At 37.3% G+C, this 21,681-nt stretch overlaps 1 protein-coding gene across 1 annotated transcript in view; it reads right to left on the reverse strand.

The window, feature by feature from the left end:
• Positions 1-4,560: 4,560 nt before the first annotated feature.
• The window catches only part of KCNH5 (potassium voltage-gated channel subfamily H member 5), a 259,894-nt gene continuing 242,773 nt past the window's right edge, over positions 4,561-21,681 (reverse strand). Inside the window, 2 exon segments of the mRNA XM_036010818.1 lie at positions 4,561-8,072; positions 8,273-11,439. Coding sequence (XP_035866711.1) covers positions 10,492-11,439 — 948 coding nt within the window. The 3' untranslated portion in view covers positions 4,561-8,072; positions 8,273-10,491.

Consider the following 21,681-nt stretch of genomic DNA (forward strand, 5'->3'; position numbering starts at 1 on the left):
ATTCCAAAATTGACCCCAAGTCACAAAGTTAAGATATTTTCACACATTCTCTCAGCAATCAGGTAATTGGTCAACAGCAGATTAAAATTTCTGTGTTACACATTGCAATACATTTGTTTTAACAGAAAAAAATGACCTACTAAGCATGAGTTAGATTTTGAAAAGAGCAAACAAGTACTGCCTAGCAGAATGGTATTAAAAAGCATCACATGAAGTTTTTACACTGTTTCCTTGGCCAATGTGTGAATTAATTGTCTCCAATAAATTAACCATTATAGATAGAGGTATCTTTAATATCCCCAATTCCCACCAGTATGGTTGCAGTGGCAAAAATATTTATGAGTTTTCCAAAATTAATTCCCATAGTAACATTTTTTCATAGTAACATAATTTTCCAAAATTAATTCCCATAGCCAGGAATTTGCATTATGCTATACAAAATGCCATCAACCAGTGTAACCGAAGTCACTAGAACATAGAATAAAAAGAAATATACAATTTTCAATATATATATAAATACGTACATTTAACTTGTGTTGTCTGAGTACCAAGCACTTTTAGTACCAAACACTTTTAGAAGTCATTGCTTTTTCAATAAACTACACTGGATGTTTCAAGATAGAAATGGTTCTAATTGTTTTCCAGTTCCAGTGTGGTAACAATCACATTGTTCCCAGGATGAACTTTGTGTTCTGTCTTGCTTTAACTGTGAATGGGTTCTAAGGGGGAAGATGACTGCTTAGGGGAAGATGCCAGCGCTTCCAGCAAAAACGAGAGGCACACAAACACTACACTTATACCCTCTTGCAGAAGAATCCCAAAAATCGCATGAAAACATTCATGCAGAGATCAAAAAACAATCCTCCCACTATTTCTAAATATGGAAGAGGTTAAATAATCTTAATCTTAATTTTAAATGAAAATACATTTGGTTTTTGTATAAACTAACAATTCATGGGTGTGATGTGAGGTACCGATATTAAAGACTGGGGCTATCAAAACTTCTTCAACACAGAATTCAAAATGAATCTTTATTGTGAAGTTGCATAGTTTGCTATCTACTCTTCTTTTTGCTCAATCCCAGCCTCATCAGAAATCTTTCCCATCATACTGTGGTTGGAAAAAGTTGAGGAGCAAACGGGGGATCCATGACACCAACAGCTCTATGATCAACCATAATCGTTATGTTGTTTTAATCACAAAGTTCAATTTCCCTAAGTCAATAACGAGTTTGACCATGGAAGGAAAAGGTTAAATTTCATGCTATCAAAGATGATTTATAAAGAAGGAGGATACAATATTTGACAATGAATTAACCAAAGTAGTTACTATGAATACTCAATCTGGTTTATGCAGGCATCAATGTGGGTATTTTAGCCTTGTGTGGTCTTTTCATTCAGTAGTCAGTGGTTCTTCATGAAGGAGAGACTGCTCAAATCCTCTTGGCTTTACACTATTCACAGTTCAACCAGCCAAGTGTTTATGGGCCTGGGCTTCTAGTTCAGAAATAGAGGTTCTAAACTTGCTTGGTAAGAGAATATATATATATATGCCCCAATATTTGACAAGCTTTCAAAATGTTTCCTAATGTTGCATTAAAATCTGAACAACAGCTATGACAATGTGTTATCTCCAAATAAATAAATAAAAACTATTCAAAAGCATCACACACACATACCACATTATGAGAAAGCAACTGCTATTCCTGCCTCTTTCTTTCATTTTTCTCAGAAGTCTGGCCAAAAACTGTATTTTTCGTCAATTGTTCTTAGACCAACTGCCTTTAGATATAGTACAAGTCATGACCTCATTTAAACAATAATACCATAATAATATAAAAGCCAGAGAAGAAAGTGAGCTAACTCTAAAAAGCTTCATACAGCATCACTGAGGTCCCCTACAGTTGTTATGAAAAACGCAGAATGGTCTTTTTCCTGCTTATCTCTGGCTATGTTATCATCAAAGTGGAAACAAGACAGTATGGGCTCAGGGTTCCAGAGTGAAATATTGTACATAATATTTTCTTTTTTCTCCTTATCTACAGACATTAGCTTTAAAAATTCTCAATGGAAAAAACAAATCACATTCAGAAAATTAACATTTTTTCATTAGAGAATATTATTTAAACTCTCTGAAGTAAATATTCACAGGCTCGTTAAATTTGGAAATAACACAGATTGCCATTCAAAACAGAAAAAGTTTATTTGGTGAATGCATTTAGTAGTGGTTTGGCCAAGAAGCCAACATTAGTGTAATCAAATAAAAAGATCTGTGTTAGTCTACTTAAAACTCAGTGGGTCAAAAAATAAATTCTAAAAATAAAATCTTCCTGGAGTCTCATCTAAATCCCAATATTGAAAGTGAAAAGAAATTATAGAAAATTTTTCACTTTCCTTGGCTGCCGTGCATTACCTTTTTAGGTTTGAAATTGAATTGGAAAAGGAAATGCTAATACCAGTGACTACAACTAGCCTCTTACTAATAACCACATTTGGCAACTTGACCTTCCCCCATGCCTTTCAATTGGTGGGAGAAGTAATGGGAAATTCTACTACTGGATGGGGCACCTTGTGCTTGTAAAAGTTATAACCTCAATCTCTGTCATTTACTCTAACCTACTATGAAAAAAGCAAACATTTGCATTTACATTACAAAGTAAAATTTTAAAAAATATTTTAAGTTCAGGAACCTTTAAAAGTACGTCTTGAAAGTCTTGGAATCTGCCTTTGAACTAGACAACCTCGCAATGCCAGTACTCTATTAGATGAAGTTTTCTCCCTAGAGCTTGTCTGACTCTGTTAGAATCTCAACCACTCAATACGTATGCAGTTGCAGTAATTAAATTTGATAATCTAAATAAAGCCTTTAGCATAATGTAAATAAAGAGTGAGCACTCAATATACATAAGCCTCAATTAACTTACTTAACTTCTAAGCCTGAAGGTAAAGCAGCAGATAGATTCCACTCAGTCTTCTCTCAGCCTTTGCCTTCATCTTCCTGGTTCCCGGTCCAAATGCTCAATGGTCCTGACCCTCATAAAGCATGCAAACACATCAGTCTCATCATAAAAATCAAGAGGTAGAACATCTCAAATTGAAATACAGACTAATACTCTTAAAACACCTGGCAGATAATAGGCATTCAAAAGATTCTAGCTCATATCCACCTTCCTTACATAACATGAGTCAGAATTGTAATTAGAATGTAGGACCAACTACAAATTCTAGTACCATCTAAACAAGTACACCAACATAAATGTTTACCTACCTTTTCTTAATTTCTCAATTAAACATTCCCAAACGCTGTTTTATGAATTTAAATACTCTCCAACCGTGAAAAAGTTACCAGCCTTTCTCTACACAGAAGGTGATTTTTTTGGTGATGTGTGTTTGTGTGGGCCCCCAAGTGTTCTGAAAGGTGGTGAAGAGCAATAAAGACAGAACTTGCAAATGTTTTAATTGCCTTTGGACTTGGGTGAGGAACATTTTCTGCCCTCATTGAGTGGCTGAGAACCAATTATTTGGCATAAAAAGCTTTGAAGATTAAACTCATTAATAATAATTCACATGTGCGCTGTTTAACAAATTGATGTTTGATATAATTAGACATCATAATTCTATTAATTACTTTGTTAATAAAGAATTTTTTTAGCACTTCTCATCTTCACATACTTTATGGCCTCTAACAGATTTTTACTATGACATTTGGAACCATAACCACTTATTTTCAAAATTATGAGAATTAAATTAAATTCCTTTACCATGGAAAACAAAATGAAAATCAAACATATAATTCTATAAAAGCTTATTTTCATTATTTTCATTATTTCCAATGTAGAAAATGACTTAGAGACAAAGAAGATTTTTTTTTATTTTTAAGTTTTGGCTAATAAACTTAAAAACAAAATAAACTTTGGCTGACCACTAAAATTGAGAGTAAGCATTTTACCCTAACATAAGAAAAGTCTATTAATTTTTAAATGTTGAGCATACTTAATAACTCACATTTCTGGGAAGAGAATTGCTAACAAAGTAATTATTTTTAGCATCTAAATTTCTAGTTCTAGAAATATTCTAAAGAAAAGATGGTTAAAATCCAGAAGATAAAAGACCTGTAAATTTGTGAAAAATTAACAGACACCTTTCTGGGGGGAAAAAATAGATAAGTGGCAAATGCCAAAAAGAAAAAATACAAATATTAGTAAATATTAAGCTTGTGGGTGATGGTTTTGTACAAATAAATAGACTTTTAGAAATAGACTTCATTGAAGTTCTAAATTTCACAGGAAAATGGTATGGAAAACCCAAACACATTATCTCTTTTAATGAGAATGGTTCTGTAGCTACATTGTTAAAATGACAATTTTCACAATTCATTTATGGACCCTAAAAACATCTCACAGGAGCACTCTTTTACTTAAAAATGAGAAAAGCTGGAATGTAAGGAATGTATGCAACATAGGTATGTTTGAATTTGTTACTTGCTCAAATCCTAGCATTTAGTAATTCACAGTATTTACTGTTTAAAGACTCTGACATGGGAATGCATCAGAATCTATCTTTTTGTTTTGCCTGGTGACATACTAGAAAAACAGGCTGTAACTACAGAAATGTGGATGTTATAGTTTTGCTTGTATTCAAACGCCCATGTTGTTTTTGGCCCGTTCACACTTCTTTCTTTCTTTCTTTTTTTTTAATGAATAATGGCAGATCCAGGCTTAGCCAACACTTCTCATTGTGAAGTCTGCACATACTTCCACAGACCAGTCAATAAAAGTAACCTAAAGCAAGGTATACCAGTAAAACAAAGGTAAAACAATGAGAAAGTCTATATAAACTCACCAGAGTTGATCTGATTGCACTCATAAGCATTACCAATTACCATACTTCTCCATGAGTCTAAATTGCCACTTCTGTTATGATTCTTTGTATATCCATCCAAATTGGAAATGCAGGTCTTGATTTGGACTCCTGTGAGCTCATGTTAGCCTGGCACCGGAGCTTATTTAAAACCTGACTGTTTTGGTTCTGATTGTATAGCCCCACACACATTTCCTCTTGGTTTGTTTTCCTGGACCAAGATGAGTATGACTATAATGTCAAATTTATCTTTATCAGCCCTCTAAAAACACTAAATGTCATGCCATAGTTGTTAGAGTGTTTATTATTGAAGCTGCTAACACCATTTGAGCTGTAAGTACAAAGTTTACACTGAGAGCAAGTTGAATGAAAATATTTATTTACATATGTAACACAACTGTGAATTGGACTGCTATGGGCCTATCACAGTGGATACAAATATAAATGTTACTGACCATTTAGCAAATAAATCAAAAGGATTACAATAGATAGTAAAAAGTCATAGTCATAATGACCTATCCCCTAAGCCTCCTTTAACACATCTCAAATACATCAGTCATTTCTCTTACTAACCCTTCTTTAACTTGAGAAACATTGTCTGCTTTCAAAATAACATCCAATTCCTAACCTGTATAACAGTTTTAAATTCTTACTTGATGGAAAGATTTAAAAAACCCTAAAGGAGATCTAAGCATCTCTTCTAGTGCATAAAATTTCCCCTTTGTTTCTATGTGCTCTTGTTGTCTTGACCCAAAGGGTCACAGCCTATGAAGTGACTGCAGGTATGAGTGTATCCCTTAGATATAAAGCTGTCTCTGCAGAATGAGCAAATGTTAACAAAAATGAATCTCATTTTAAAAAATGGTGACATGCTAAAAGTGGCTTTCTTGAATCCCCAATATTACTAATCACTCATTATAATTTTTTAAATTCAAACACACTTTCTTAGGACGCAATAATATGATTGGTGTTTAAATGTAATTCAAGTGGTTTTTTTAACCTTTTTTGACATTCAGTTGAAGATATACATTGAAAAATTCATTGGTCACTGGAAAGGATTCTTTATATATTAAGAATTTTTTAAACACCTGCCATTGTGGAACCATAGAGCTCAAGTCATGATTATACAAAAAACGGGAAGATGAATACTCACCAAAGTGGGAAGACTCACACTTTGAGTACTCACCAATCAGTTTATGATTAAGGAGAGTAAGAAAGAATCATATCTACATACATATTGTTTCTCTTTTTCTCTCTTCCCTCGAAAGACCTTCATTCTTTGCATGTTTATTTGATCAGTAGTTCTAAATTCCCAGGCAATTTTCAAGTTTTCTTCTTCCATGCCATTTATTCCTGATCAGTTAGCCCCCATGCCTGTCTCCCCAAGCTCTGATCAAAGAAGTCTCCACTAAACCTAGACTATTTGAAAAGCACATCTTGGCTGATCTCCTATGAAAAAAAAGAAAAAATTATAATTTGTCTTAATGTGATTTTCATTTGAGAGGAAGATGATTTTTATCACCTAACATTGTCTTGATATAAGACAGGAGCAGTTCTTCATTTTATTATTTATTGGTGAAGAAATTGAATTGTTTTCCAGACTGATCTTTCCCCTGTCCCCTTTGCATCAAGACCACAAGAGAACTACTCTTATACATACCAAGTATGAAAACACAACATTCACATAATTACAAAATCTTCATATTTTAAAGTTGTTCATGTATGTATGTACATTCTAGATGAATTTTCTCATTACCTACATCAGATTTTGGAAAAGACATAGATAAAATAGCTTCAAAGATAAAAATTATACAAGATAGTAGAATTCATTAGGAATATGACAAATAATTTCACCAGTACCAGTCAGGGCATACTTCAAAAACAGTCATTGCTTTGAAGACTAATTAAAAGGATAGTTTTCTCAAAGAATTTAGTTATTTAAAATAGAACAATATATGGGCCAGAACTCACAGGTAAACAAAATCCCCTTAAATTTAAGGGAAGCTGTGATTTGCATTTGGGTTTCAATAAGATTCAATTTCAAAATGGTACTTTAGTTAGTGGTCATAATTAACATTTCTATTAAAGTGCTGGGTACTCCGGGAGTATATATGTGTTCTTAGGAGCAATTTTAAACACCAAGTTTTCTAATTCTGTTGCTCTGAGACTTGAGACATATGTATTTAAGTATTTAATGTGAGATGAAGCCAGTGTCAATGACATTTTTCCATTTTAACAATGAAGTATGTGTCTCTATTCAACAGCCATATCTAAGTCATCTTAAGTACTGCTTACATCAATGTGGGATGATCTTGGCTTTGGGATTGTCATCTGCCTTGTGTGTGCCTATTTGCCTTTTATCATGAACTCTTCTATCTACTAGGTCACATTCATTTGATGCAATGACATCCTTTACCAAACTGATAAAAATTGCCATTGCAAGGCACAGCTCACATTTCTGCTTTTGTTTGACTTTCACTGTTGTTACAACAACCTGTCCAGGGTATAGCATCTGATCTTATATACTGTCATAGAAAAATATTGAAGTTGTGTAAGTTGCTTTGGAAAATGTTTAGATTTTAAATACATTATCTATTTACTCCTATTAGTACAGTGTTCAGAAATATAATAGTAAAAATTGCATTCTGGATACACCAGGAGCATCTATACAGTGTAAGAATAAACATGCGGTCATCTGGTCCCCCCAAAGAGAATCTACTGTCCATGCTGGTTGAGGCAACGCAGAACATGACTGTATCATTATTGCACATATTAAAGCAAGTGCTCACCCTTCATTCAAATCTGAGCAAGTTCACCTGGTAAGAACTGTAGAATCTGGGAACCTGAAAGACTATTCTATGTACAGTGTTTGCTGAACACATGCATTCCTGCTGAAAACACCAGAGTGCATTCAGCAGCTCATCATGTCATGCGAACAGGAACAGAGGTGGCTGAGAAAGAATGCAGTGATAACTGCACCATAAATAAGCAACTGATACTCTTTTCTCCCTTTGTGATGACTTGGAGTCATTCAAAACTACACGTTTCTTTCCCACACAAATGAAGAACAACATTATAGGTCAACGTGCTGAAACTCTGAGTCAATGCCAGAACACAGTGAGTGTATGCACCACTGACGTGCAAAGGCCTGGGCTGCAGCTTCACACTGCCTGGCTATTTCACAGTCACTCTCTCACAGCTTCACAGCAACTGCTATTTTTAAAAATATTTTATTTATTTATTTTTAGAGAGGGAAGGGAGGGAGACAGAGAGAGAGAGAAACATCAATGTGCGGTTGCTGGGGGCTATGGCCTGCAACCCAGGCATGTGCCCTGACTGGGAATCGAACCTGCAATGCTTTGGTTCGCAGCCCACACTCAATCCACTGAGCTATGCCAGCCAGGGCTAGCAACTGCTATTTCTAAAGCACATGGCTAAAGCTGACCTGCCATTTCTATACTCAGATTATTTTTTACCACTCACCCACCTTGAAAAGCTTAGCCTAGCTTGTCTCACACATGGTTAAATAGAAAAATACCCTGAAATTCAATAAATGTCAGAGGTCAAGAGGAAGGTACCATCCTCACCACGAAAGCAACCAAGTCCCCATTTCAAGGCTGATCCCTCACACCTGATTACCTCATTCTTCGGTGCCTGTGGGAGGGGGACACTGTAGCAGAGCATGGAGACATGCTCCCCTGAAAACTTCCATTATGGGTGATGAAAGTCATGAGCACGAAGAAAGGAAAATGGAACCCATGGCACATGGCAGCTGTTCCGAGACTCCTGGATTGAAGAGGCACATCTTGTGGGCATGTGAAGAAGTTCTAATACAAATTCTAAAGTATCAACTGTTTCTATAAATTTCTTTGTTTTGCACTTCCCCAGTTTGATCATGATAACTGGTCTTTTGGTTCTGGCGGTTCTGTTGAGGGATACCGGGAGATAGTTAGAAAAGCTCATAAAAATGGGTGCAATAGATCAAAACATCTCCTTTGATCAGTTGGTGTACGCTGTCAGTCTATGTGTACAGGTGGTCTGATAATGTACAAATTACTGGTATATATTTTCACATGATGCAAACACTAACTGCCCTGCTCCCGTTACCTCCCATGCATACACACCAGTTCAAAAGTATGTCTCACTCATCAACTTTACAAAATATTCTGTAGTCAAAAGCAATAAATTCTTCAGAGTTCTTATAAATAAATGTGTATTCGATTCCCAATACATACCATTTAAAGGACTAGTTATACACAACTGTTTGTGACTTTTTTTAGTTGATAATAGGCACTTTCTAAGAGGATTTGTGACCCAAAAGACTCTGAAATTCAGTCTCTAGTACTGCTCTTTCATAAGTGGATCTGCCTGAGCCATAGTAGTCTATTTGTCAACTTCGCAGAAGTCCAGCAGTAGAACTGTGTACAAAAGAGCTGTAGAAAATTGCAACCAGAATAAAATTATAGAAAAGCAGTTATCTGAGTTGAGCAACTTAACATCTACTTAGTTGTTTTTTAACCACATTTCATGTGTTATTGCTACACATATGAAAATTCATGTGTAAGCAATTCCATACCTGTGTTTCATTCTTCCTAAAAGATACAGATGTGCTACAAAAACTTGACGGATTACATTCTTTTTTATTTTATATCATTACAGTTAAAATTTTGATATGATTACTTAAATGTTTGGTTCTTTGCTAAGAGCCTTTTAACTTCACCTTTGAGCAAGTTTTAGAAACACAAATTTAGAACATTTATCACCTTTGGAAAACCAGCATCTCTAACATAAATTGTTAAAAGGCCCTTTTACCCTGTGGTGCAGTATTTCTATAATAATATATACTACATTAATAGTCTAGTGTTTATGGGGTTGACAAAAGCAGCTTACAAGATGGTAGCTGTTCTCCAAGACGGAGGGAAGAGGGATTCCTTACATTGGTGTTAATGATTACTATCTAAGTATAATATGGAAAAAGAAGAGGTATAGCTAAGCAAAAATGCAATCATGCACAAAACCCATAGCAATAAGTTTTCAATACCCCACACTGCTATCTGACTTAGGCAACAAAAGAGGCATTTAAATGGAGAAAACACTGCCTGTTGGGGAAAATAACCTAACACTGAGTTATAGAAAAATATTCTAAGGAAAGAGATCATAAAAATGACCCTAAGAGTTTACAAGGTTGAACTCTTCCTTGGCATTAATCTATAATTTTAACTCAAAAGAACAGTGAGGAAATGACAGCACGATCTGCTCAGCCTGAGATCAGATTTGTCACGGCAACGTCGGCAGGTTGGACCCTGATTCTTCAAATATTACACTGCCTTGATTAATAAAAGTCATACTTTTTTAAAATTATAGACTAGACATTGTAAATGAAAGCAAAGTGTGCATGCAGTCAACTGCATCATATACAAGCAACATCTATGTTTTTAATTATCATCTTTGGCAGGCCAGAATCCAGCTGGACATGCAATATTTACATATCAAAACCCATATTGTGTTCATCATATTGAAAGCAAATGAAAATATATATGTATATACTGTATATACACACTTCTGTATATAGATGTATATACTATTTAAAGATATTAACAAATATATATGTATATATATATATATATATAAATTAGAAGTGGATTTCATCTTTGTCAGATTCAGGTGACTCAGGCCTGGAAACGCTAAAAATATCCTGACACGGAATTTGGGGAGGTACCTGGAGTGGCGTTTGGGACTTGGGAGAAGAGGTCTGGGACACGCTTTTTTCTGAGAGTATTTTTAAAATTTCTGCCACCTGCTTCTCCAAGGCAGTCATTCTGCAGCTTAGGAGCTGAATGTCCTCTCTGAGTTCGTGTTTGACTTCCTGCAGTGTGGTCTGTAAGGCTTGCTCAGGGATGGGGTAAAAGGGGTGCTTGGCATCAGCCTGAATGGGGCTGTGTTCAAGCGGACTTCGCACCTCACCAGCCTTATCCAAACGAAGGTCACTTTTTGTAATCCCACTGTCACAAGAATCTGTCTTCCTTAAAGGGTTTTTGGTCACACTGTTCTCTGAGTCGCTGCCCTTGGGGTCCTCCGACAATAGCCCCATGGACTCAGCTTTTGTGACATTATTCCAGTCTTCTTTTTTCTCCTCATGGGCTCCCATATTATTCTTGAGTCGCAGCCACCCTTTCCCATTTCCGTTCTTCATTCTTATCGGGCTGTTGACTTTGAGACATTTGGGGTCAGCACCGCCATTGGGCTTGAGTTCCATTGCATCACGGTTGTTCTGCTTGAGGGACTCACTGGCTTTCACGTAGGCCAGCGATGTCTGAATGGGCGTGATCTGCGACACCGTGACCACACTGGTGCCGGTGATGGACGCTCCATTCTGCAAGGAGCGGCTCTCTACCTGGAGCTGGTTCCGCTCCGGGTCACTCTGTGTTGACCCCTGATTCCGCAGCTCCTTCTGCTGCTTGAACTTCTGGAAGAGCTTTCGAACCGGGTGATCCACAGGGATGCTGAGCGTGACTTCGTTCTTCTGCCTGAGGCGCTCCTCCTCCTCTTTCTTCACATCACTGATTTTACGGAAAATGATCTGTGGTGGGGCAGAGATATTGAAAATATAATAAAAACAGATGAATTTATAATTGTGTGACACCATACCATATGTACTTGGTTTTACAGAGGAAATCCTTGAACACAGGGCAAAATCATTTCTGAAGGCAAAAAATATTCTAATACTGTTCAACACATGCATACAATGTGCTTAAAACTCAGCATGGGACTGTTGACTAAGATTACTTAGCTTATTTAATTCTAGGGAGAATATAGTGAAGAGACAACTGAATAGAGATACTTGCTTTCTAGTTCATGTTCCTATTTAATAGACAAATATATATATTAATATATATGTGTGTATACATATATATGGGTTAAGAAATATATATTTGTCTCTTAAATTTACTTGTAATACATCACTGTAATACATCACTGTTTTGTATGTTTTCTTTAATATATATGATTCAAAACCATTTTAATACCATCCTCTGTTTAAAAGTCAAATAGTAAAATTTCCAGGGAATAAAAGTACTGAAAAGATAGACAGTTTACCAACAAAGCACCTGAGCTGGCTATGAGGAAAAATTACATTTATTCTTAGGGTCCCAGAGGGCAGACCTAGGATCTATAAGTAAAAGTTTCTGGAAGTAAACACTACCTCCGTGTATACACTTAATTTCAATCTGCTATCTATTATCCGACTAATTTGAAAACTCATGACCCTCACACCACTAAGATATTCAAACAGAAGGAAGGACATTGTCCATGTAACACTTTCACTGAGTGGAAGGTTGAACTCTTCAAATTCCAATTTTCTTTAAATTTTAAACTAAAATTAAATACATAGTGCATGTGATGTTAGATGAGTATCCACAAATAAATAAGCATACTTTTATGAACAAATATATTTTGAAAATGATATTGGAAATTTATAATTCCTATCAAGAGAAATAAAAATATTAACTATATAAGAAATTATCACTTATATTATCAGAGTTAGAAGTGAATTAAATAGTGTAAGATTTTTGACTGAGTCCTTCTGAAAAACAAAATAACTGCAGATGAAGGCTGTAAGGAAAATTCAAAGGGGAGTTAGATGAAGTGCTTTCAGAAACAGACAATTTTATGATAACAGCAATATTACTTACTTCCATCACCCTTTCTCATTACGTTTTTGGTTAGATTGGAAATATATGAGAAGAGTCCCTGGCATATAATAGACTCTCAAAATATGTTGGCTGTCTTCTGTGAACTCTCATAAAATACTTTGTATTTGAAGCCATTTCCATCACCTCTTAAAGATTCAGCTTGCAGGAGAAACATATAGTCATTGATTTTATACCAGAAACCCATAGTAATAATGGTCTCATCAACAGGGAAGTGAGGGAGACAGCAGTTCTCTAAGGGCACATTTTAAAAAGTGAGACTGATGCACTAAATACAGCTTATCATGTGGTAATGATTTGAAATTTAAAAATAAATATTTTCTAAATTCAATAACCGTCTGTAAAGATCAGCATATTTTCCCCATTCCAGTGGCACAGGATATTGAATCTTTTTAAAAGATGTAATACTAATCTCCAAGCCTGACATCAAAGCTCCAACAGTTTAATTAGACATCTTTCAAAGGGTTGACAGGTTTCTTGTATCTCCTAAGTAAACAGAGCTTGTTCTAAGACTTCAAGATATGCACACTCTTAAAAGAAAAGATATTAACACTCTCTGGGGCCAGACATATCCAAACATGGAAACTCAGACACTTTATTCGTGTTTCATGCCCTGTTGCCAAGAAGGCACTCACTTTGGTTCTATGAACTGACATGCGGGAACTAACATAAATAATTGGCCATGTCCTCTTTCATGTTCACTTCTTACCTTTTTTGTTTTTTTTAAAGATTGTTACTTAGCCTTTCATAGACATAGCCTAGTGCAATGTGGTAAGTGGCAGTAGCCTTCCCATTTGGGAAAAAAGGATCTATTTCAAACTAGTAGTGGAGGAGGGTAGGTACTTGGCACAGGGATGTCAGATAAAACGCAGGATATCCTTGCAATATTTAGGACATACTTACACTAAAAAAATTGTGCATTATTATTTGTTGTTTATCTGAAATTCAAATTTAACTAGTATCCTGTATTTTTGTTTGCTAAATGTGGCAGACTTACTGGTATGTGATAGACAAGGACATTACTGTCTCTGCAATGGCCACATGTGAGGCTCATAGTTTATGAGAGATTTGGGGTCCTTGACAACTGTGGACTTGGGGACATCTGAGGCCAGAAGCTTTATATTTAAAATAATGGCTAATAATTGCTTACAATTATTGTGTGCTTACCAAGTTCAGGATGCTTGGTGATTTAAGAGTGTAATATGCCCAAGTAAAACATCAATTTAAAAAAGCCATTTCCAGCTTTCTTGACTCCCAGCTGCATCGCACCACCCCCACCCCAGCAGCCAAGAACAAACAAAGGTGCTTGGACTGCTGAGAACAAAGACTCCAAATGTCAAACTGTCAGAGTCCCGAGAGTCTGCACCAGGGGACAAAGCAGTAGAACTGGGTTGGCATATTCTGCCACCAAGAAGTTGTAAAAGGACCTGAAAATGATAAAGAGAGAGGTTTGGGACATTAGGAGACTCCTAAGAGTGTGGCCCATTGGCCTGTTCCCTCTACTCCCCACTCTGGGGGACAGGGGATGAGGTGATATTAGACATAGCTCCCTTGAGGTTGGGTGATACTTATGAACATAGAGACAGGTCCTGACTTCTCATCTGGAGTTTGCAGAGCAACACAACCTACACATCTCCTTTCTGGAGCCAAGAAAGCTGGGTGGAAAACGCAGGTACCCTCACTGGAGTGAAAAGATTACCTCCTGTATAGCCTGGATGGGCATGGCTAGGATCCCCATAGGCACAGAAAACCACAGAAGAGAGCCAATTGTAATTTCAGCCCCTACCCCACAAAAGCCTGGTGAGGCAAAGGTACCCCCATGAGGTAGAAGAAATTATTACACCCAGTAAGATACCTGCTGACAGGACTTACAGACCATTACACATGCCCCACAATAAATAAAGCCCTGGAGCTCACTTACACAGTTCAAACAGCCAACACTATGGATTAATCAGAAGCCTTCCAGATCTTACAGACAAGCCCTTGGTACTAAAGTGACTGCCCCACCCCGCACCACACAAACCTGTCTCAGCAACAGGTGCACAGGCAGTCTTGAGCCCTGTGAAAGGAGAAGTGGGGGCAGAAGAAGGGCCAGGAGGAGAGAGGGTCACGAGGCAATTTCCTACGCAAGCTACAGAATTTGAACAGGAACCTAACTGAAAATAATACTTGCATTTGATCAACTACTTACCATAACCAGGTTTTTAAGCCAAAATTAACTTAAAAAAACATTACTGGATTGGATGGAATTTGCTGAATGAGACTGAATTTGTCTTCTATCTTTTGACTACAGAAGAGAAATTAAGACTAATTGAAAAACAGTTATAAGAAGTTTACCTACAGCAAAAAGATTATGTCCACACATGTTATCTAATTTAACTCTCATAACTGCTCTGTGAAATAAGTCCTATTATTCTCATGTTACAGAAGTGCAAACTAAGGCACAGAAAGTTTAAGGGGTCTGCCTTAGGTCACGCAACTAGTAAGTGACCAGGATACAAGTCCAAGGAGCCACATTCCAACAGTTTACACCCCACTGCAGCTCCTCAGGGTGACTTTGACACTTCCTCCCCGACCCTGTGAAAACCCAGATAGTTAAGTGGGTGAAGTAGTGAGTGATACAGCAGTTTTACACCCAGCAAGTAGCCCTTCACAGAGCTTTTGCCTTGGAAAACAGTCCCTGAAAGCAGTCAATTGAACGAAAGACTGAAGCCCTGTGCTTGTTGAGTAATTAAGAACCTTGCCGAAAAAGCTGAGGAGAGCCTTAAGGGAGACAGTCTTTAAACTGTCCTTACTCTCAAAGGCAAAGCCTACACTTGTTTGTTGCTTTGTTTACAATGGCCATTCTGACCAATGTAAAGTGGTATCTCGTTGTGGAGAAAAGGGGACCCTAGTGCACTCTTGGTAGAATTGCAGACTGGTACAACCACTATGGAAAACGGTATGGAATTTTTCTCAGAAAACTAAAAATGGACCTGCCTTTTGACCCAGCAATTCCACTGCTACGATTATATCCTAAGAACCCTGAAACACCAATCCAAACAAACCTATAAACCCCAATGTTCATAGCAACACAATTTACAAGGAGCTCCTACCCTTTGCAACAGCATGGATGGCACTGGAAAGCATTATGCTAAGTTAAATAAGCCAGGCAGTGAAAGACAAATACCATATGATCTCACCTTTAACAGGAACCTAAACAACAAAACAAACAAACAAGCAAAATATAACCAAAGACACTGAAATACAGAACAGGCTGACAGTGACCAGGGGGGAGAGAAGAGGGAATTTCAGGGGAGAATGGGTAGGGTTTAGAGGAACAAGTATAAAGGACACATGGACAAAAACTGGGGGGGGGGGTAGAAATGGGAGGGAGGTGGGGAGCACTGGGGGGGGTGGGCTGGGATGGGAGTAAAAGACAGAAAACTGTATTTGAACAATTAAAAATTTTTTTAAAAAGTTATCAAAAAAAAAAAAAAAGGCAAAACCTATAGGCTTGTCTACCTGTGCTCAAAATACCTGCCACCATTCTGTGGCTTCTTGTTCCCTTCAAGGGGACCCTTGATTTTCTTTTAATTTGCTTCTACATGTATTAAATTTATCACTTTATGAAAGGCAATGACCAAGGGAAATAAAAGAAAGTGATTTTCCCTGTACTTAAATACCATCTTTGATCCAACTAATTCCCGGATTTGTTTGTTATGGGGACAGCAATTTTTGTCTGTATCTCCAGTCTCTACAACAGTGTATGTTACATTGAAAGACCCTAATAAATAAGTGTTATTTATTAATTCAATAACCTTTTCATATATTCAGCAAATATATGGTTGTAATAGGTCTATGAATCAAAAATAGTACAAATAGGAAGACTTTTTTCTACTTTTATTATTTTATACTCTCTAAACAATGAATCGATGCTATATATATTATTATAATCAATCATTACTGTCTTCTCCTATTTCCCCATTTGGAAGCAAACACGAAACCATCTACCCTGGCATCCCGAGCACCTAGCCCACTGCCAGGCAGAAGGAAATGGTTAACAAATGCTTTCTGAGTGGCATCAGGTTTAGATCTTCGACCCACAAACCAGTCTTTAAAGAACTTGAGTCAGAACAATTTCATTGTAAGGATGTAATAACATCCATTAAAAACTTATTTTCTAGCTAATGACAGTGCAAAACTCTCTTAATGTGAAGTAAGAGAATATGGGCACTAAGACTAAAAACAAAGAAACAAAAAGATGATTTAATCATGTTTACCAAGGTTTAAAGACTAATAATTTACTGAGGTGCCACCACCCTTGATACATGTCTTATATGTTAAGCATGAGAGCTCTCTGTTCTGTCTTGTTTTAAAGAGTGCACATGTCACAAACAAAAAATAAAGAAGGATGCCTAAAGTAACTCATTATATTTCAAAAGCATTAAAAGTAATAGGCCCTCCCTATAAATCCTCACAGTTTTGAAGATAAACTTTATGACCCTTCACTCTAAATTTAAATAACAATGTATTTGTATTACTAAGGGAGCTACATTTCACCACAAAAATAGCAAGGAGATTATTCTACATTACCATACAAGCATGAGTATTCTCAAATATATCCTTCAGAATCTTTCCTTCTAAGAGGTGCGTTTTACTTTTAACTTTTTAATCATGCATGTAATAAAATGGTTCAACTTAATAACAGAATGGAAGGTTGATACATTTTATTTAGTTAAACCCTTTAAAAAGAGAATTATTTTATCTAGATTAAAAAACCTACATACTACTCTTTGGAAGTTGCAAGAATCTGCAAACTTATTGATAAGAGTTTTCATAATCCAATTGATTCTTGTATGGGCAATGTGCCATACAGAAGTAAAATGTTCCCTGCTAATGTAGTGCTAATTCACTACATTAGCTATATAGATTAATTTTACACATTTATTACATGGAAATGATGATGATTTATCTCTAGAAGACAAACAAAAGAAACCACTCCCAAAATGTCATTTTAGAAAATGTTAGGCCTCCAAGAGTTGGAAGCAAACTAAGTGCCCATCAGTAAATGAGTGGATTAAAAAAAAAACTATGGTACATTTATACGATGGAATACTATGCAGCAGAAAGAAAGAAGGAGCTCCTACCCCTTGTGACAACATGGATGGATACAGAGAGCATTATGCTAAATGAAATAAGCCAAGCAGTGAAAGACAAATACCATATAATCTCACCTATAAGTGGAAACTAATCAACAAAACAAACAAGTAAAATATAACCAAAGACATTGACACTAAGAACAAACTGACAGTAACCAGAGGGAAGGTGGGAGGAGACAATGGGGGAAAAAGGGGGGAAGGTTTTAAGGAGCTACTATAAAGGACACACGGACAAAACCGAATGGGGGTAGGATCAAGGGTGGGAAGTGGGAATGGCTTGGGTGGGGAGGAGTGGTGGGGGAAAAATGGAGACAACCGTACTTGAACAACAAAAAGAAAATGTGGAAAAAAGAAAGAAAATGCTAAACAATCTGAGTGAAGTTCATAGGAGAGCAATGTAAATGAATTAAACCACATAAAATAAAAGGAAAAATGTATATACATGATTATCAATGTGGTGTTAAATCAGCCTTTAAAAATCTAACATTGAGTTTTTTTCTCAGTATTAAAAATTTAGAACTTCTTGCACTTGATGTGCTCTGTGTCTATTTTCTCCCCCAATGGCAAATGAAATTGCTGATGAACATGACAAAAGAAATGAGGACAAAAATTTTAAAAAATCACGAATCAGGCTGATTCTAGCCATATATCTATTGGCAGAATGCACAATAGCTGGTACTGTTTCTGTGAGTAGAGAGGTTTATTTCATTCAAGCTTTTCTTCTTCATGCTTCATTATGTTCAACGGAGCTCATACTGGAAGACTTAATTTATTTAAATGATAAAAGCTTCTTAAACTTAATAGGAAACATAGCCAGCTGAGTTCTCCATTTCAAAAGTAGGACATTTGATCATAAAAGTGATAGCAAAATTGAATAATTTGAATATGTACTGAACTTCGAAATCCAATAAAGGAAAGGAAAAATGGGTTAGAATAATTTGTTTAATGATATAGGTTCAGTGCTTTATAATATGAAGAAGGATAGCTTCTGTGTTTTGTCCCAAATGGCCCATGACTCTCCGTGTCTGTGAGTCTAGGAAACGGACTAGGAATTTATAGGCATGTATGATCAAACAGCAACTCCTGTTCCCTGACCCTATGTGGTCTAGCTGGTTTGTTCCTGGAATATGAGGTTTTTTTCTGTTTCTATAAACTTAGTCACTAATTCTAACTCTAGTACTTTCAATCCATTCCAATCTGAACTAATACTACAAAGCATTATATTTATTAAACACACTGTCATATCCATATAGGAGGTTATAAGCTCTTCCTAGCAAAGGCCACAGAGATGGAGCTGTGGCTGGTGGCCATCCAACAAATTCAGATGTGTGAAGGAAGGGTACTGATAACACATCAGGACTTCTGGTCCAGATGGAGGAGGCATAGGTAAACAGCTCATATCCTTGCATGACCACAACAAAATTACAACTAAACAACAGAACAACCATTATTCATAATCATCAGAAATCAAGTTGAATGGAAGTTTAACAACTACCAAATTAAAGAAACCACAACCATCCAGACTGGTAGGAGGGGCAGAGACATGGAATGTGCTGGTCCCACATGCACATGCGATGGATAAAATTCAGAAGGGGTATCTCAGAAATGAGGAGTCCCAGCCCAAAAGCAGCCCCACACCTCGAGCCCAGGGTTCTAGTGCCAGGAAGGTAAGTCCCCATAGCTTCTGGATGCAAAAGGCAGTGGAATGAGTTGGTGGAAGAAACTTCTGAAGTCCTAAGTAGTTCCTCTTAAACAACCCAAACACATAGTTACTCAGACTCACTCTGAGCTCTAGCACCAGGGTAGCAGCTTGAAAGGCACCAGTGGCATGCAGGGAGGAACTGAAGTAGCTGGTTTCAAGGAGAGAGCTGGGGGACAGCCTTTTCCCACACAGGAAGGTAGGCAAAGGCCACAGTCCTTCTTCTGAACCCACCCCCAACAGAGCCACAGAGCCAGGAGGTGGATGACATATGAGACTGCATTAACCTGACTAGTCCTATTTGCCCCACCCTGGAGTTACCCTGAGGCTCCGTCCCTCCCAATTTATAGCTCACCCAAGCTGTTAGCAGCTGGCCTCAGTGAACCCCCTGCCCCCATATCACTTGCTAAGTGGCTCCAGGCCTGGCACTAGCAGCAGCAGCCAGCCTAGAGTCACAGCTTAGCTTCGACTGGGAACCTCCAAGCCCAGCACTAATGGCAGCCATCTGCAGACTGCTTTATATCTCAGGCAGGGTGGCCCCAGACAGAACACAGGTGGGGGCTGACATTGGCATGCACCACCTGGGAAACCACAGAGACTGCACGGCCAGTGGAAAACTACAGACCACTGCAGAGCACCACCACCCTGCCCCTGCACAGCTGATCCTCCACAGAAGGGAGAGATGGTGGTAAGTGGTCACAGCCAGTCCTTGCAGCTGACTGTCTTAGGTAAATCCCTCCTCTGACCTGCCAACAGCAATCAAGCCTTAACTGTAAGAGAAGGGTGTACTCAGCCCACAGGAAGAATGCACCTGGAGGACTCAGCTTGGGTGATAGGGTAGGCTGTGCCACTGGACCCTACAGGACACCTACTACATTAGGAAGTCATAGCAACTATATCTAATACATAGAAACAAACACAGGGAGGCTGCCAAAATGAGGAAACAGAAACACAGCTCAAGTGAAAAAAAAAAAAAAAAAAAAAAACAGATCGAAATGACAGAAAAAGACTGAACAAAATAAAATAGGCAATCTATCAGATGCAGAGTTCAAAACACTGATTATACAAATGCTCAAGTAACTTAGTGAGGAACTCAACAGCATAAAAAAGATCCAGCAAGAAACAAAGGATACACTAATTGAAATAAAGAACAATTTACAGGGAAAAACAACAGTAGAGTGGATGAAGCCAAGAATCAAATCAATGATTTGGAACATAAGGAACCAAAAAACAACCAGTCAGAACAAGAAGAAGAAAAAAGAATCCAAAAAGACAAGGCTAGTGTTAGGAGCCTCTGGGACAATTTCAAATGTTCCAACATTCACGTCATAGGGGTGCCAGTACCCATCAGTAAATGAGTGGATCAAAAAACTATGGTACATTTACACAATGGAATATGATGCAGCAGAAAGAATGAAGGAACTCCTACCCTTTGCAACAGCATGGATGGATATGGAGAACATTATGCTAAGTGAAATAAGCCAGGCAGTGAAAGACAAATACCATATATCTCACCTATAAGTGGAACCTAATCAACAAAAGAAACAAGCAAGCAAAACATAACCAGAGACATTGAAATAAAGAACAAACTGACAGTAACCAGAGGGGAGGGGAGAAAGGGGGAAAGAAAGGGAAGGGTGGTCAAGGAACACGTATAAAGGACCCATAGACAAAGACAACAGGTGGAGGGAATGACAGAATGTCGGGGGGGGGGGTACAGCAGAGGAGAGTAATGGGGAAAAATGGGGACAACTTTAATTGAACAACAATAAAGAAAAAGAAAGAGCAAGGAATTGGAAATTTATTTTAAAAAATAATGAGAAAAACTTCCCTAATTTGGTGAAGGAAATAGACATGCAAGTCCAGGAAGCACAGAGAGGCCCAAACAAGATGGATGCAAAGAGGTCCACTCCAAAACACATCAAAATTAAAAAGCCAAAGTTTAAAGATAAAGAGAGAATCTTAAAAGCAGCAAGGGAAAAGTAGTTAGTTACCTACAGTGGAGTTCCCATAAAACTGTCAGCTGATTTCTAAAAATAAACTTTGCAGGGTAGAGAAGGGGTGGCAAGAAATATTCAAAGTCATGAAAAGCAGGGACCTACATCTAAGATTTCTCCACCCATCAAAGATATCATTTAGAATTGAAGGGCAGATAAAGAGCTTCCCAGATAAGAAAATACTAAAGAGGTTCTTCATCATCATACCATTATTATATGAGATGTTAAAGAGACTTATTTAAGAAACAGAAGATGAAAACTATGAACAGTAAAATG

This window comes from Phyllostomus discolor, chromosome 1 (assembly GCF_004126475.2).
Source record: "Phyllostomus discolor isolate MPI-MPIP mPhyDis1 chromosome 1, mPhyDis1.pri.v3, whole genome shotgun sequence".
Classification (NCBI taxonomy): Eukaryota; Metazoa; Chordata; class Mammalia; order Chiroptera; family Phyllostomidae; genus Phyllostomus; species Phyllostomus discolor.